Source organism: Phyllobates terribilis, unplaced genomic scaffold (assembly GCF_046119375.1).
Source record: "Phyllobates terribilis strain yellow unplaced genomic scaffold, ASM4611937v1 Scaffold_664__1_contigs__length_860015, whole genome shotgun sequence".
In the NCBI taxonomy this organism is placed as follows: domain Eukaryota; kingdom Metazoa; phylum Chordata; class Amphibia; order Anura; family Dendrobatidae; genus Phyllobates; species Phyllobates terribilis.
In genome coordinates this window covers 620886-639530 of record NW_027363424.1, presented here as the reverse complement: position 1 = coordinate 639530, position 18645 = coordinate 620886, and the positions used below count along the sequence as shown (strand labels likewise).

The following is an 18645-nucleotide window of genomic DNA, read 5'->3' as shown; positions in this document are numbered from 1 at the left end:
CGAGAACCGGCACCAGGTGGCGCTGTGACCCACCAACGCCCTGCTACCATTTACCACCAGGAGACGGCGCCCTTGTCGGCAGGGCCTGTGGGAGCTGATGCGCAGGCTTTAAACAATGACCCGGCTACAGACCTGCACCATCAGGTCCAAGAGCTAACTAAAAGCGTTGCCGCGCTAACCCGAACTGTGCAGTCTTTACAGGTTTCTACTCCAGGGAAGATCCAGCTGGCATCCGGACCGGAGGATATCCCATGGCGCCGACCAAGGAGGACCCCACCGGCCAGAGGAAGATCCAGCGACCGATACAATGAGGACGGACAACCCATCTGCCGCCGCTGCAATCAACCCGGACATATGGCAAGGTACTGTCCTTTAAACTGGCACAACCTGGGGTAGAGGGCCAACCCCTAGGAATAAGATCACCAGGCCCATCGAACTGGCGTGACAAATACGTGGGAGGACGTCCAGTCTTGCCTGTAGTACTGGATGGCATTCCTATGAGTGCCCTACTTGACACCGGGTCACAGGTCACCACCATCCCGTACATGCTCTTCAAGCAGTACTGGAATGACTCGGATATAACCCGCTACCCAGACGACGACTTGAGTATCATCGCCAGCAATGGTCAGCCCGTGCCACAGATCGGATTTAAAGAGATGACCATTAAAATCGGTAAAGTCGAACTGGCAGCACAGGGACTGATCATTGTGGACATTGACAAGCGCGAGAGTCACCCAAAGATAACTCTAGGAACTAATGTGATTGAAAATTGTCTTGCAGAGGTGATTCTCATTTTACAGCAGGTTGCCAAGAACGCCAGCTCCGGCCAGCAGCGAGTGCTCCAAAAAGAGATCCGGGCACTGATGCGACGGCAACAGGTGGAACTCTCCGGTGGTGAGATTGGTAGCGTGCGAATGTGTGACCCTTTCCCTATTGCCATGCCCCCGAAAAGTGAAATGATGATTTGGTGCCGGGCAGCTATTGGTCTGAGAGGTAGAGATTACCAGGCAATGGTAGAACCAGTCTACTCAGATAGTAGGCCCACCATTTTGACGGCACGGGGGGTGGTTGATGTACGCCATGGGAGGGTGCCCGTTCGCATAATAAATATCGGGAAGAGGGAAGTGTACCTGCCCCAGTATGCTACGCTAGCCAAATTGTATACCATCAACCAAAATTCTGTACAGTCCGTGGAACCCTTGCCTCCATCTCATCCAGAGGAAGGTAACGGCTCTAAGCAACAAATGGAGGACTGGTGTCAGCAACTGCATTTGGGTACTGACTCCACACCCGCTCACCAAAAGCAGGGAGTCTACCGGGTGATCCAGGAATACGAGAGAGTGTTCAGTAAACACCCGCTAGACTTCGGGCGAGTGAAGGGAGTGGAACATCACATCCCCACGGGAGACCATCCTCCCATAAAGGAGAGGTATCGTCCCGTACCCCCTGCACACTACCAACACGCCAAGGGGATGCTTAGAGACATGAAGGAGGCTGGGGTAATCAGGGATAGCTGTAGCCCCTGGGCAGCTCCACTAGTCTTGGTTAAAAAAAAAGACAACACCATGAGAATGTGTGTAGATTACCGGAAAATCAACCGTATCACACACAAAGATGCGTACCCCTTACCAAGGATAGAGGAGTCTTTGGCTGCTTTAAAATCTGCTAACTTCTTCTCCACTTTGGATCTCACTAGCGGGTACTGGCAGGTTCCTGTAGCAGAGGCGGACCGGGAGAAGACCGCATTCACCACCCCGATGGGACTTAGCGAGTTTACCTGCATGCCGTTCGGACTCTGCAACGCACCAGGAACCTTCCAACGATTGATGGAATGCTGTCTGGGACACCGGAACTTTGAGACGGTCCTGCTGTACCTGGACGACGTTATAGTATATTCCAAAACCTACGAGGACCACCTGAAAAACCTGGCGGAAGTGTTTGAAGCCCTGGCAAACTACGGTCTGAAGGTGAAACCGTCGAAGTGTCACCTGCTAAAACCAAAAGTGCAGTACCTGGGACACGTGGTGAGTGCTGACGGAGTGGCTCCCGACCCTGATAAGATCACCGCGATTAAGGAATGGCCAAGACCCTCCAGCGTGAAGGAAGTGTGGCAGTTCCTCGGGTTGGTAGGCTACTACCGAAGGTTCATTCCCGGTTTCACCAAAAAGGCAGCTCCTATGCAGGACCTCCTGATAGGCCAGTCCAGGAAGGCCAAGAACCAGAAGCCGCCCTTCAGATGGGAGAAGCTGGAAGAAGAGTCCTTCCGCCAGCTGAAGATGGCCCTCACGGGGGATGAAATCCTGGCGTACCCTGATTACAGCCAGCCCTTTATCCTCTACACCGACGCAAGTAACATCGGGCTAGGAGCCGTACTGTCCCAGATCCAGCAGGGGAGAGAACGGGTAATTGCTTACACCAGCCGAAAACTGCGACCCACCGAAAGAAACCCTGAGAATTACAGCTCATTCAAGCTAGAGTTCCTGGCAGTGGTGTGGGCAGTCACCGAACGCTTTAAGCACTACCTCGCCTCTTCCCGGTTCACCGTGTACACGGATAACAACCCGTTGACGCACCTGGACACTGCAAGACTCGGTGCCCTGGAGCAGAGATGGATGGCCCGCCTGACCAACTATGAGTTCACGATCAAATACCGGGCAGGACGCTCCAATACCAACGCGGATGCCTTGTCCAGGATGCCAAACCTACCGGATGTAGGGGAAGATCCAGAGGAACTGGAAGAAGTTGAACTCCCCGCGTTTCACCGTCATGGGACTACCCAGTATTCCCACCGTGTAAGGGGTAAGCAATCCACTACGTTCAACCCCTTACCTCATTACAACTGGGCGGAAACGCAAGACAGTGACCCCGCCGTCCGACTAGTAAAGGAGATGCTGACTCAGCCAGATGCCCGCCTTGACCCAGACGCTCCGGAGGAGACCAAGCAACTGTGGGCTGAGAAGAGTCGACTGTTCCTTTACAAGGGGAAGTTGTGCCGCAGAATGGTTAACTCCCGGACGCATGAACTGATCTGGCAAGTAGTGGTGCCAAGAAGAGACGCGGCTATGGTACTGGAGGCATACCACGACGAAGCTGGGCACTTCGGATGGAAGAAGCTGGAGTTCCTGCTGCGCGGGCGGTTCCACTGGGTAGGCATGAGAGGAACCATCGAGAGGTGGTGCAGAGACTGTGGCCCATGCAACCTAAGAAGGAAGGACCGTGCCAGCCAGAAGACCCCCCTGCAGTCCATCGTCACCAGGCAACCGTTGGAACTGGTAGCCTTGGACCATGTAAAACTGACCCCCAGCAGAAGTGGCTACGTCTATGCGTTAACCATCGTGGATCATTACTCCCGGTTCTTGGTTGTAGTCCCCGTCAAGGACTTAACGGCTCAAACAGCAGCTAGAGCCTTCCAGCAGCACTTCTGCCGTCCACACGGATACCCAGAGCAGGTGCTGACGGACCAAGGACCTGCCTTTGAAGCGGAAGTCTTCCGGGAGTTCTGCACTCTGTATGGCTGCCGGAAGATAAGAACAACACCCTATCATCCGCAAACCAATGGACTCTGCGAGAAGATGAACCAGGTGGTGATAGACCTTCTGAAAACATTGCCCCTGGAAGAACGCAGTCTGTGGCCTGAGAAACTGCCTGATCTGGTGGACCTATACAACCACATCCCTGTAGGTTCTACTAACTGTACCCCGGCTTACCTAATGAGAGCAAGACCTGGTAAGCTGCCTGTTGATCTGGATATGGGAGTCCTGACACCCGAGGACACTTCACCAGAAGCAGACTGGGACACAGAGAGGCAGCAGCAGTACCGGAAAGTACAGGAGAGCGTTGAGCGAAGTCTCCGTCAAGCAAGAGAAAGACAGGAGAAGACTTACAACCAGTATGCTCCCGCTGTTCCTCTGGTACCTGGAGAGCAGGTCTTGAAGAGGAAAAGACGGCTCCACAAGTTGGACGACCAGTGGGAAAAGGACCCGTACACCGTACTGCCATCCAGCCATGAAAACCCGAAAGTCTGCACAATCAGTAAATATGGAGGAGAAACCACAGCCATTGTCTCCTGAGATCACCTGAAGAAGTGTCCCGAGCAGCTACGAAACCCTGAAGATCAAGAAAGCCCTCGACCCGCAGAGAAAAGGGAAGAGATGGTCAGTACTGTACTCGGAGACTTCCCTCGGTCTTGGACACAAGTAAATGGCGCTGTTGTGGTACCCGTCCTCACCTTCCTCCAGCCAGCATCCCAAGTGCCTACGGAAAAACAGGTAGAGCTGGAAGAGCAGCCGGTCCAGGAGGCAGAGGACCCCACACAAGCAGACCAGGAGGATCGACCCTCTGCTTATAGTGAGCCTGCCGTGCCCCTAGTGAGCCAAAGAGTCCGTAGACAGCTGCCCAGCTTACCTTTGACAGCTCCTACACCCTGTAGCTCAGGATCGGTCAGTCAGCTCCGTAGGTCTACTAGGGCCACTAGAGGCCAGTTGCCCGTACGTTGGAGGATTTAAAGTGTTCAGACTGTTTTACTGGTATTTACCTGTTTACTGTTGCTTGTAAATAATTATGTTTTTCCAGTTATTTTATAGGTGTCTTTTGTGGATTAACCAGAACTCTGTTGTATATATGTTTGGAGCGTAACCCAGGAACGGACTAAAGACTGTTAAAGACTCGGGGCAGGACAGACCCCTACCTGGTTACGGCTCCCTGTTCTTTGGTGAAATGGACACCCTTTTTGCTTCAAAAATTGCACCCGGTTGCGGACACGCCGTGACCACCTTAACGTATTTTTCCTTATTGTATTGTTCCTGTTTATACCCTGTTATGTTTTCAAAAATATGTTTAGTCCCGGAGTACTAAATTTTACTAGGGGGGAATGTGGAATCCCAGGGGTCTGGTTACCACAGTAATAGCTATATTACGTCTGTGAGCAGGTGGGAGGTCTCCTGGTCAGGAACCCTAAGCATGCCACACCTCCTGCCCAGTCCTGGGAGGGGAAGAACTTCCCCTATATAAACTGGGGCTGAGGTGGGGTTAGAAAAAGAAGGAGAAGGAGAAGGAGAGGAGTCCCAGACAGAGACACAGTCTGGTCTGGAGGGAGCTGATACAGGGAGAGTAAGATCAGGAGCTCTGTGGGAGCAGTGATAAAAGGGGTCAAAGACTGGAAGCTGTAGAGCTCGTCCTGACTGAAAGAGATCTCACCGGACACGGAGTCCGAGGCTGTGGGGACTGTTCCATACCCAGCAGCAGAAACCGACCGGCAGGGGATTTCAGGTCCTCTGGCCAAGAAACCCGAAGGCACGGTCACACGCAAGGGACCAGCACCGCCGTCCTGGAGCGGAGGCTACCAGAAGGCCCCGAGTCATCGGCCATACGGGTGAGCACCACACGGCACACTCAGGGACGTGGGCTACTTTTACCCGCTTCTAGCAAGGTAGCCAGGAAGAGTACAATTAGTTGGGGAGGCCTACAACTCCGCCTGGCCAGGGGAGATCCTATCTGCTCACGGACTGACCAGGCCCCGATCGCTAGCCAGTACTCCCGGGAGGGTCTACCTTTGCCACCAGTAAAGACCCTGAACTACACCGCACCGTCTCTGAGTGGTTCCTGGTGCCTGCGTGCAATTCCACTATCCCCATCATCCACGTCCGCTGCCCTGAGGCCATACCCCTCCCGTTGGGGGTTATACTACCCACGCTGCACAACTGTACCACCGGCCTCAGCAGTCTGCCCTGCAGCGGCGGTTTCGTAACCGCATTCAACGGGTGGCGTAGTCGAACACTATAACAACTTCTACTAATTCCGCCACTTAGTTTGACACCCTGGGCACGGACCGGGTCACCGCCACGAGGACTACTATCCCCAGCAGATCCGGCTCCGGGTATTCCCCGCGTGCGCAACGCTACACAACACAGGCCCAGGGGGCGCGTTAGAACCATTTCTCTTCGTTTTTTTCTCTTAATGAGAGCCTGAATCTTTTCATTAATTAGAAATATGCGCCTCTTTTTTTTTGCTCTAATCCACAAAACATGAACTCTTGTATGGATTTGGGGGTCTTAGCATCCGAGATGCCCATGGTAGCTCTCACAGCCTTAATCAACCTATCTGCGACTTTTATAGGAAAGCTTGGCCTACCCCCTGTATCGCCATTAAAGAATGAAAAGGAACAAGAATCCAATCCACATTCACCTTCTGACTTTATAGATTCATCTAAATCAGGTGATAATTTTTTGGACCCTTTCCTTCCCTTTCTATTCTTTTTTTATGAATAAGGGTCTCAAGGGAATTCTTAACTTGTGCCCTGATCACGGATCTCAAATCCATGAAGTTAGTGGATTCTTCACATGCGGTTTTCTGTATACAATCTGCACAGTCTTTTCTGCCACAAGTCAGGTAACTTATCCCTACAAAGGGTTCACTCCTTATTCTTTTGTGCCACATTTCTTAAGCCGTTCCTAGTAATTAGTGACAAGAAAAAGGGTCTTAATTACCATGGTGAAATTTCACAAAGATCAGTCAGCATTCTGGAGTTTAATAAGGGTACCAGATTCAGAGGCTGGATCAAATCACACCATTATTCGTGGTTGGTGGTACTGTCACTTCTGCAACTCATGAGACTGCCATTGCTGCGTGAACTCTGATCCTGGCACTGCCGTTCCTCCATATCACGTGGGGAAGGAGAGCCAGAGAAAACCCACTCTTTTGGCAGTCAGGCGTGATTTTAAAAGATGGACCAGCCACAGCAACTCCCCCACCCCCTTGTACATGCCTTCTCCAGACCCCCTGGAAGTGAAATCCAACACTTCAGGTCAGAAGTCTCCGGCATGCTCTTCATCAGGGCGCACCAATCCCAGGGCGTCCTGCACATGCGCAAGCCTGGGACATTGTTGGGGCCAGCAGGCATCCAAAAGGACTTCGGCGCTCGCATCTACATGAGCCCTCAAGTGACCAGAGGTGGCGCTTCCAGGACCCGACACCGGCACTATAGACAAGGAGCCTTTCTTCCAGGCAAGGCCTGGGTAAGTTTCTCCTTTAACTTTCCTCTCCTGATTCTTCAGCTTCAGGTTCCCTCATGGACAGGAAACCAAAATGATGCGGGGTAGAGGTGCAGCCCTCTTACTCAGTACGCTTCCTGCCCTGTCCTTATTGGGTGAATTCCCTCTCTCGTGTGGCGCTGGTCATGGGGGAAAGGAAAATTTTAGAAATTGTTCTGGTATTCAGTGAGATATTAATGACAATCTTACTTATCAAAGGGGGTGTACTCATTATTCTGAGCAATTTTATTAAAAATTTTAAAACACACAGTGTACATGATTACAGTTTCTTTCCTGTATGACTTCCCTCATGTCTAACATGATACGATTTATTTACAAAAGATTTCCCACATAGTGAACATGAATAAGGCTTCTCCCCAGTGTGACTTCTCTCGTGCATCACAAGACTTAATTTACTTGTGAAGGCCTTCCCACATTCCGAACATGAAAATGGCTTTTCTCCTGTGTGAATTTTCTGATGTTTAATAAGATTCCCTTTATCTGTAAAGCATTTCCCACATTCTGAACATGAATATGGCTTCTCTCCTGTGTGAATTCTCTGATGGGTAGAAAGACTCCATTTACCTGGGAAGGCCTTCCCACATTCCAAACATGAAAATGGCTTTATTCCTGTGTGAATTCTCTCATGTCTAACACATTTTGATTTCTCTGTAAAGCATTTCCCACATTCTGAACAGGAATATGGCTTCTCTCCTGTGTGAGTTTTCTGATGTCTAATAAGAGTCTTTTTATCAATAAAGCATTTCCCACATACTGAACATGAAAATGGCTTTTCTCCTGTGTGAATTCTCTGATGTATAATAAATCTTGATTTAGCTGGAAAGCATTTCCCACATTCTGAACATGAATACGGCTTCTCTCCTGTGTGAAATGTCTGATGTCTAATAAGACTCCCTTTACATCCAAAGCATTTCCCACATTCTGAACATGAATATGGCTTCTCTCCTGTGTGAGTTTTCTGATGTCTATTAAGAGTCTTTTTATCAGTAAAGCATTTCCCACATACTGAACATGAAAATGGTTTTTCTCCTGTGTGAATTCTCTGATGTCTAATGAAATCTGATTTAGTTGGAAAGCATTTCCCACATTCTGAACATGAATAAGGCTTCTCCCCAGTGTGACTTCTCTCGTGCATCACAAGACTTAATTTACCTGTGAAGGCCTTCCCACATTCCGAACATGAAAATGGCTTTTCTCCTGTGTGAATTCTCTCATGTATAACACATTTTGATTTATCTGTAAAGCATTTCCCACATTCCGAACATGAAAATGGCTTTTCTCCTGTGTGAATTCTCTCATGTCTAACACATTTTGATTTATCTGTAAAGCATTTCCCACATTCTGAACATGAAAATGGCTTCTCTCCAGTGTGAATTCTCTGATGTATAATAAATCTTGATTTAGCTGGAAAGCATTTCCCACATTCTGAACATGAATATGGCTTCTCTCCTGTGTGAAATGTCTGATGTCTAATAAGACTCCCTTTATATCCAAAGCATTTCCCACATTCTGAACATGAATATGGTTTCTCTCCTGTGTGAGTTTTCTGATGTCTAATAAGAGTCCTTTTATCATTAAAGCATTTCCCACATACTGAACATGAAAATGGTTTTTCTCCTGTGTGAATTCTCTGATGTATAATGAATCTTGATTTATCTGTAAAGCATTTCCCACATTCTGAACATGAATACAGCTTCTTCCCAGTGTGACTTCTCTTGTGCAACACAAGACTTAATTTACCTGTGAAGGCCTTCCCACATTCCGAACATGAAAATGTCTTTTCTCCTGTGTGAATTCTCTCATGTATAACACATTTTGATTTATATGTAAAGCATTTCCCACATTCTGAACAGGAATACGGCTTCTCTCCTGTGTGAGTTTTCTGATGTCTAATAAGAGTCCCTTTATCTGTAAAGCATTTCCCACATTCTGAACAGGAGTATGACTTTATACCTTTGTGTTTTCTGTTTGTTAAAAAATCTGAGCTTTTTGTAAGTTGCTTGTCACACTGAAATCTTGAATCCACTGTGTCACCTGGAATAGTGGTAACAATGTGAGATTGTTCAGGAGAGGGTTCCTCATGATCAGGAGGATTATAAGAAGGTGAAGTGCTGTGAAGTCCAGGAGGTGCAGGAAGGGTGATGAGGTTTTCTCCATTAGAGTGCTTTCTGATAGCTTCTTTTTTACAATTTAGTGATAAACCGTTATTCTCACAAGGATTTCCTGTAACAATGAAAGATAGATTTGTGTTGTTAAAAAAATCATATCCAAAGAGATTTACACATTTATTTTCTGGATCTCACAATGAAGACCCTCGTCAGTCAAAGTACCGGTAATAAGGAGGACAACTACGTGCCATAACATTAACACAATGACGGGTAAAGTGAATGACACTTATAAACTGGTGACATTGGCACAAGTCAGGGGTGGCAGAGATTAGACAGCAAATAGACAATTCTTAAAGGGAACCTGTCATCAGGATTTACCCCCTTAATGTACCACCAGTGCCATTTCACTCTCTCAAGCTTCCCATCATGCCCTCAGTGTAGAAAAGTGTCCACGCAATTAAAAATGGAGTTTTAATCTTACATTACTGCATGCAAATGAGACTGACTAATCACAAAGGTGGGCCTCATAAAGGTGGCCGCCGTAATCATGTCCACAGTATGCCTAAGGACTAGTGTTGAGCGAGTATGTTCTGTTAACCCTTTCGCCGAGTATGCTCGGGCTGAGCTCCGAGTATTTACAGCTGCTCGGTGATATGGTTGAATCCCTCCCGTGTGCATGATTTGCGACTGTTTGACAGTTTTATTACATGGGAGAAATGTCTATTTCTTACACATTCCTAATTACAGGACCCAGGGGAGTCCTTCTCCCAATGTCTGAGAAGAAAAATCTAGAGGTAGAAAGTGGAACGATTCCAGTATGTGAGCAACCTGTACTGCAAATGGGCCTCCATGTCCCCTATTAACCACCCTACACCATGGATCCTCCTTATCCCCTGGAGCCTCCCTACACCACGGATCCTCCTTATCCCCTGGAGCCTCCCTACACCACGGATCCTCATCATCCCCTGGAGCCTCCCTACACCACAGAGCCTGCTTATCCCCTGGAGCCTCCCTACACCACAGAGCCTGCTTATCCCCTGGAGCCTCCCTACACCATGGATCCTCCTTATCCCCTGGAGCCTCCCTACACCACAGAGCCTCCTTATCCCCTGGAGCCTCCCTACACCACGGATCCTCCTTATCCCCTGGAGCCTCCCTACACCATGGATCCTCCTTATCCCCTGGAGCCTCCCTACACCACAGAGCCTGCTTATCCCCTGGAGCCTCCCTACACCACAGAGCCTGCTTATCCCCTGGAGCCTCCCTACACCACGGATCCTCCTTATCCCCTGGAGCCTCCCTACACCACGGATCCTCCTCATCCCCTGGAGCCTCCCTACACCACAGAGCCTGCTTATCCCCTGGAGCCTCCCTACACCATGGATCCTCCTTATCCCCTGGAGCCTCCCTACACCATGGATCCTCCTTATCCCCTGGAGCCTCCCTACACCATGGATCCTCCTTATCCCCTGGAGCCTCCCTACACCATGGATCCTCCTTATCCCCTGGAGCCTCCCTACACCATGGATCCTCCTTATCCCCTGGAGCCTCCCTACACCATGGATCCTCCTTATCCCCTGGAGCCTCCCTACACCATGGATCCTCCTTATCCCCTGGAGCCTCCCTACACCACGGATCCTCCTCATCCCCTGGAGCCTCCCTACACCACGGAGCCTGCTTATCCCCTGGAGCCTCCCTACACCATGGATCCTCCTTATCCCCTGGAGCCTCCCTACACCATGGATCCTCCTTATCCCCTGGAGCCTCCCTACACCATGGATCCTCCTTATCCCCTGGAGCCTCCCTACACCATGGATCCTCCTTATCCCCTGGAGCCTCCCTACACCATGGATCCTCCTTATCCCCTGGAGCCTCCCTACACCATGGATCCTCCTTATCCCCTGGAGCCTCCCTACACCATGGATCCTCCTTATCCCCTGGAGCCTCCCTACACCATGGATCCTCCTTATCCCCTGGAGCCTCCCTACACCATGGATCCTCCTTATCCCCTGGAGCCTCCCTACACCACGGATCCTCCTCATCCCCTGGAGCCTCCCTACACCACAGAGCCTCCTTATCCCCTGGAGCCTCCCTACACCATGGATCCTCCTTCTCCCCTGGAGCCTCCCTACATTACTTGTCCTATATGCAGCTGAACCTACTGCACATGTGATACATCCGCCCCTGCCCAAAACACTAAATATATGTCCTTAAAAATTATGTTTAAAGGGAAACTGTCCGTTCCCTGTGCCCCCAGAACCCGCAGCAGCTGTGTCTGCAGATATAAACTCTCCGCCTAACATCTCTATTACATTAAACACACAAACAGATCTTTAGAAAAAGTATTGCATTTCTAAAGTTTATGATATGTAAATGAGGCCTTTGACTTGTCGATGAGGCGTTCGTGACCCCAGAGTAGTCGCCCCACTTAGCATGTCATCACGGCTTTGGGGTCTTGAGAACATGACAAACCTACCGCATGCGCGCGGCTTCTCCTCCTCACTGCATTGAGCCTCTGACGCCGGGTGTACGCGTCCCATTACTGAGATAGGAGAGGACGGTCACTACTGGTCAGAGTCCATGTAGATGGGAGGAGCTCGGCCTCTAGCCCCGCCCTCCTCTCCCCTCCCCCTACACAGATTCTTATCAGGAGCGGCCGTCACCTCCGATCTCAGTGATGGAACAATGTTTCCTAACTGAATAGAGATTTTACCCCGGAACCGAGAATCCTGAGACGGAAGAAGAAATACGCAGATTTCTGTGGAGACTCCGGGGAGAAAGTTTCCTATTTCCATCTCGTCTATTCTTACAATTCATGAAGTTTATTCCTCTTATTCTTGTGTAATAAAGACTGATCAGGACGTTGTGTATATTATATGGGAACAATGAGGAATACTGTCACCATGTAACAATACATCGCTTATGGTTTATGGCGCCAGGATTTGGTAACACAAAAATGTCTGAAAAGAAACAAAGTATTTATTGTAGAAAAGTCCTAAAAGAAAATGAAATAAATATATTGTTATTGGCTTGGATTAGTTGTATTACCGCAGTTACAGCGACCCTCCACCCCGGGACTGAACACTACACATTTCCCTGTACAGTCCCCTATGGGGTCCTCTGCCCTCCGCTGCCTCCTCAGCTCAGATCGGTGGTCCCTTCCCCCGGCTTCCAGGGCGGCCAGTGCAGTGGTATGGCGAGTGCAGTAATACGTCTACCCCACCCTCCCCTGCCTTTCCTGTGCTGTGACCTATGGGGCAGCACCACATCCTATTAATCTCCCAGCAGTCTGCGGGGCGTCACCAGTTACAGATGTATTCTGCACCTGCTTTCATTGCTCCTGTTTGTCTTTGGTAACCTTGTCTGGCTTCCATAATACCCCGGGATGACTTAGGCCTCCATCTACAGGACCATTCTTACTCGGCTTCCTGATTCTGACCTCGTCCCGCTTCTTGATTGTCTAGTACCTGCCATCTTTGGATCAGATCTGACATGTCGACCTTCTTCTGCCAGCTCGCTCTACCAGCCAGCACTACTATGTGGAGCAGCCCCGGTGTCTGTGCTGTAAGTCCAGATCACTGTACAGTGGTGAAAAGATGGAAGCCGGGAAACCTCTGGGACCGGCTGTATGGAGACTGTCTGTAAGCGCCTTATTATTAGGAACTGCCAGGTTTCCTCCATCGGTTCACCGTTACAGGAGGCAAATGGAGGACACAAGGAAGGGAGTCTATATATGATAACCGTATAGTCACTTCTCAGTCTCAGGGTGGACGGTCGTTTTATCACTCAACTTGTGCAGCTCATGAAGAGAGAAAAATTCTAAAAAATAACAGCAGAATAAAGATGATAAAGTAACAAGATGAGAAATACAACTCATCCCCCACAAAAAAGCTCCTCATACAGCGAGGTCAGTAATGAGAAATAAACCATCAAGAATGGAAGAAACAATCCAACAGAGGCCGGACAGACATCTGTCTGAGATGGTGAGTCCTGCATTGAGCAGGGGGCTGGATACGGGGACCCTGGAGGTGGTCCCCTCCAACCAGAACATTCTAGGATTGTAAGTTGTTTGGTCATTTTATCTGTAAATCATTTCCCCCATTATCGGCCTTACAGATCCATTATTTTATTGATTTTTTTACTTTCTCGTCCTCTCATTTCCGGAGTCATAATGTTACTGGTCACTAAGCTGAGCAGTTCTTCTGCTATTCACCCTATAAATGTAAGAAAATACTGACAACTGGGCGTTACCATTGTTCCCCTACATTGTCCAATCAGTGCTGAGTGTCAGAAGTGTGGGGACACATGTATGGAGAACGGTGACACCCGGTTATCATGTCATTCATAAATGTCGGAGGAACGGCCGGGAATCTGAGCAGCAGTTTCTTTCTTTGGTAACAATTCTTGTCGGAAAAAGAATTTCATCCAATTTATTGGTAAAAAAACAAAAACTTAAAACTTTCGGAACCTGGATGAGGACGTCTTCTTACCTTCTTTTGGTAATTTATGTATTTTACTGTTGGAAAGAGAATTATTTATTCACGTTAGAGGCTCAGATGGGGGGACGATTCCTAGACGACATCTTGTCTGAAGAGACCGAGAGTGAAGATTCTTCTAAAGGGACGTTCCCAAAATCACAATGTGCTCTTATAATAAAGTACACCCTGGTTATTGTGAATATAACCCCTGTATAACATCTGGCCTGTCCAGCACATATCACCCCCTGAGTATGCCCCCCAGGATCTATATACCCAGCAGTTGAAATTGTAACCAATACATACCGAGGAGCCACATGTTATATACTGGGGGGTGGGACAGGGCTGGATGTTATACACCGGGGGGACAACAGGGCCTGAAGGAGAAGCCAGAATGCAGTGATTAATGCGTGTGGCCCAATACTATTCTCCATATAGTGAATCTCTCCATATTACAAGATTCACCATAAATGAGACGCTGACAGGGGATATAATCCGTGCATGGTGAAGGGCGCCCCCTCTGGGTAGTATTTAGTCTCCATGTTTATACGTTGGTTGAACTAGATCTCAAAAACCGACATGATGTAAGATAACGACAACTCTAGATGCGGCCATCACAGCTGTTTGTAGATACGAGCTCCTAATCCCTTTTATGATGAAGCAATTCTCCACCCGGCACAGAGGCCTAAACATCTGTCATGTACTGTCACCTACCTGGTGTCCTCCGCTTGTCTCTGACTAAGACCTGTGTTCTGGTCCTCCTACATCCAAGATGGCCTCCATAGTGGCAGAGGGACGACAGCAGTATGTCTGACCCACACCTCCATAGCATGGCACTTACTGACTTACCATAGGGGTCTTCATGCCACCGGGCGGTCGGCCTGGATGAGGAGGGACCAGAACGCCGGCCTCAGTGTAGGAGGCAAACAGAGGCGACAGGTAGGACGACTCTACATGTGACATGTGTCGTCACTCGTCAGCACCAGGCAGAGGCTGCTACATCCCCGAGATCCATAGGACGGGGAGATTCATAACCTGGAGCACAAGCTCAGTCATTTATATGACAGCAGGGACTTGTGTAAGGAAAATATGGACGTAAAGGATGGAAAGAATATTATAGAAGGTAAAGGAAAACTAATATGTGCTTCCTAAATCATTAAGAAGAGGTGTGAAGGCGGCCCCGTTATTCATCAGAGCACAGCCGGACTCTACAGGAGCAGCCGCGCCATCACCGGACGCTTCTGCTGTGATGAGGACAGCGGATAAAGCTTCACTGTACCGGAGACTGCACACGATATCACACACCGGTCATCATCATCATCACACGCCGGTCATCATCATCATCATCACACGCCGGTCATTATTACACACCTGTGGAAACATCTACCGGAATCTCCTCCTTCCCGTCACTCACACACGGCTGATCCCCCCTCGTCATCGCTTCTTCTTCTGTCTCGTCCTCCTCTTTATTCTTAGTCGGATCTTCCTCCTGATATATCAGATGTAACAATCAGCACAATACAAGAAACCACGAAAATCTGTGACATCTATGACCTCAATCAGAAATGTCCCCCCATATACAGATCCGGTACAGGGCTCAGCACAGTCTACCTGATGACTCTCCGTGACATTGTGATTCTCCTCTGGACAGTCCTGGGAATACAGAGGACGTGGATATCTCTCTGGTGGATTTCTCCTCCTGAATCCATCTGTAGGAAACACACAGTGACGGAATAGATTATGTCATGTGTGGCAAAGTCACTAGTAAAGTGATAGAGGGAAGATATATTTCATGGAGGCTATTAGCTTCTGTGAATTGAAACCATGAAATTTGCTCCTACATGTTATTTGCTTAAAGAGGTTAAACTTCCATGTTAAAAGGGAGTGTTTTTTGTGAATGATCATTGTGAAGGGTGGGAGGTCATTCACCATATCTCCATCTCAGAGTGTGGTCTTTGATTTAAATACAAGTCCTACTGAGGCATTCGGTGTTCAATGTCTGGAGAAGCTAGCTCCAGAGAGGATCTTGTGTTTGTTTTTCTTGAACCAAGTGGAGTTGCTGAACTCTCAGCAGGTGGATCCCTGCTATCACAAAGACTGTGCTTTTGTGTTACCATTTTGCTTTGTTTCCTGTTTTGGCCAAAGGGCCGTGATTTCTTTTATGGACTCAGTGTTGGTTTATGCTGCATTTTAATAAACCAACGAGAACTTTTTGGCCAAAGGGCCGTGATTTCTTTTATGGAATCAGTGTTGGTTTATGCTGCATTTTAATAAACCAACGAGAAGTTTTTAAAGAAACAGTGTACCTGTGTCTACCTCCGTGTGAGCGATCTACCACACATGTTATGATGAACCAGGGGAGGAGTCCTGAGGAGATAATTTGCATATTCCCACTGCATTTTGGGGTAAGTGAAGAGTCTCCGTGAGCTCAAAGAACACTGGATTTTGGCTGCTGGAGCTGAAAAGAGGACATCGGTAAACCGCGCGCCGGTAGGCGCGCGCATTTTGAAGCTTTTTTTTGAAGCTTTTTTCACTGTTTTCAGAACATTAACAGTAAGAACATGGAAGAGTCCAGGAGCCATTTGGTGAGCTGCATATCCTGCTACATGTTCACAGACTTGCCAGTGGAAAAGCCAAACTTCACATGCCAGAAATGCAGCTTGTGTCCCTGTTGGAGGAAAAGTTGCGAAATCTAGAAGAGAGGTTAACTACCTTGAAAATCATTAAGGAAGGTGAAGAGTTCTTAGACAGAGCAGAATTATCTCTTCATGATTCAGAAAGAGAAGAAATTCTCACTGCACCTGACGAAACAGAGGAATGGAAGCATGTGACCCACAGAAGCTGGAGGATCGAGAGGCAGTCAGCAACCATACTGCTCAGGAACCAGTACCAGGCTCTCACGCAGGAGAACCATGAAGAAATACAGCAAGATAAGACTTTGCCAGCAATGAATAACCTTGTAAGCCCTCAGAATCCTCCTGGATGGAGAAAGAAGAATGTTGTGAAGAAAAAACGGAGAGTGGTGGTCATGGGGGATTCCCTGTTAAGAGGAACAGAGGCTGCTATCTGCAGACCAGACATAACCTCAAGAGAAATGTGCTGTCTTCCAGGAGCAAAAATTAAAGATGTGTCTGACAGGATATCAAGACTCTTCAGACCTACAGATCACTACCCATTCCTGCTAATACATGTGGGGACAAATGACACCGCAAGAAAGGACCTGGAAACCATCTGCAGTGACTTTGAAGACTTGGGCAAGAAAGTGAAAGAATTGGGAGCGCAGGTGGTCTTCTCATCCATCCTCCCAGTGGATGGCCATGGAACAATGAGGTGGAATAAGATTCTACAGGTGAACAACTGGCTACGTCGATGGTGCCGTCAACAAGGATTTGGATTTCTGGATCACGGAATGAATTACCTATACGATGGACTACTTGCTAGAGATGGGGTGCACCTTACGAAGACTGGAAAACATGTATTTGGAAATTGCCTTGCTACACTCATCAGAAGAGCTTTAAACTAGAACAATGTGGGAAGGGAAGCAAAAGGCCAGAAAAAGCCATACAGCTGACAAATACTATTGAGATCTCTGCTACTGGAAGTGGAAAGGAAGAACAAAGACAAAACAATTTAAATAATAAAAATATGGGAGGAAGAGAAACCAATCACAAACTACAATGTTTTTATACAAATGCACAAAGCATGGGCAACAAACAAGGAGAATTAGAACTACTAACGCAGGAAAAGGAATATGATGTCATTGGAATCACTGAAACTTGGTGGGACGATACACATGATTGGAATAAAAGGCTAAAAGGATACAGCTTATTTGCAAGAAACAGACTTGATAAACGAGGAGGAGGTGTTGCATTGTATGTTAGAAAAGCGTATATCTGCACAGAGATTGAAGCTTCAGAGACTGGGAGTTCTGTGGAAACTGTTTGGGTAAGAATACAAGGAGAGAACAACGGAAAGGACACCATTGTAGGCATTTACTACAGGCCACCTGGGCAAGCTGAAGATATGGATGAACTCTTTATGTATCAAATGACCAAGTTCTCCAAAAAATATGACGTAGTGGTCATGGGAGATTTCAACTATCCAGACATTTGTTGGGAATCTCTCTCAAGTAAAACTAACAGGTCAAGCAAATTCTTATCCTCTCTTGCTGACAACTTTATCTTCCAAAAGGTAGGGGAGAAAACAAGGGGATCTGCTACTTTGGATCTAATCCTTATAAACAGGGAGGAAATGGTTGAGGAGGTAAAGGTGGCTGGGATGCTAGGAGGCAGCGATCATGCTATTATAGAATTTTGGATAACTAGAGGAGGAAGACATGTGAAGACTCAAACTTCAAGGTTAGATTTTAGAAAGGCAGATTTTAAGAGACTCAGAAAGAGAATAGGAGGGATCCAATGGCTGGATGTCCTTAAGGACAAAAATGTCCAGGAAGGATGGGAAATTTTTAAAAATGAGATTCTCAAAGCACAATCGTTAACAATCCCGAAAAGTAGGAAGAATGGGAAGCATTTAAGGAAACCAGGATGGATGAACACAGAACTTAAACACATGCTAAAAAGAAAGAAAGAAATGTTTATTAAATGGAAAGAGGGAGGCATATCTAAAGAAGATTATAATGCAGTCTGCAGATCCTGCAGGGCACGTATCAGGTTAGCTAAAGCTGACAATTAATTAAGGCTTGCAAGAGATGTCAAAAGCAATAAAAAAGGATTTTGGGGGTATGTCAAAAGTAAAAGAAAAGTCAAAGATGCTATAGGATTTTTACAGGATGAAAATGGAGAAATGGTAAGAGAGGATGTTGAGAAGGCCGAACTTTTTAATTCCTATTTTGCATCTGTTTTCTCTCAGAAAGAAAATGTAACATCAACTGATCTTCACTGTCCTTTTAAAGGAATAGAGGAATCCATGTTATCTGTAAACAGAAAGATTGTGAGGGAATATTTAGCTAACATAAATGAGTTCAAGTCTCCAGGTCCAGATGAATTACACCCC

The 18645-nt window shown here is 47.7% G+C and overlaps 1 protein-coding gene across 1 annotated transcript in view; it reads right to left on the bottom strand.

Annotated features, from left to right (window-relative positions):
* Positions 1 to 7308: 7308 nt before the first annotated feature.
* LOC141235427 (uncharacterized) overlaps positions 7309 to 18645 on the bottom strand; it is a 31244-nt gene continuing 19907 nt past the window's right edge. The window contains exons 6-8 of the mRNA XM_073668110.1: positions 15244 to 15341; positions 15004 to 15121; positions 7309 to 9272 (exon numbers count right to left, since the gene is read on the bottom strand). Coding sequence (XP_073524211.1) covers positions 7309 to 9272; positions 15004 to 15121; positions 15244 to 15341 — 2180 coding nt within the window. The remainder of the gene's footprint in view (positions 9273 to 15003; positions 15122 to 15243; positions 15342 to 18645) is intronic.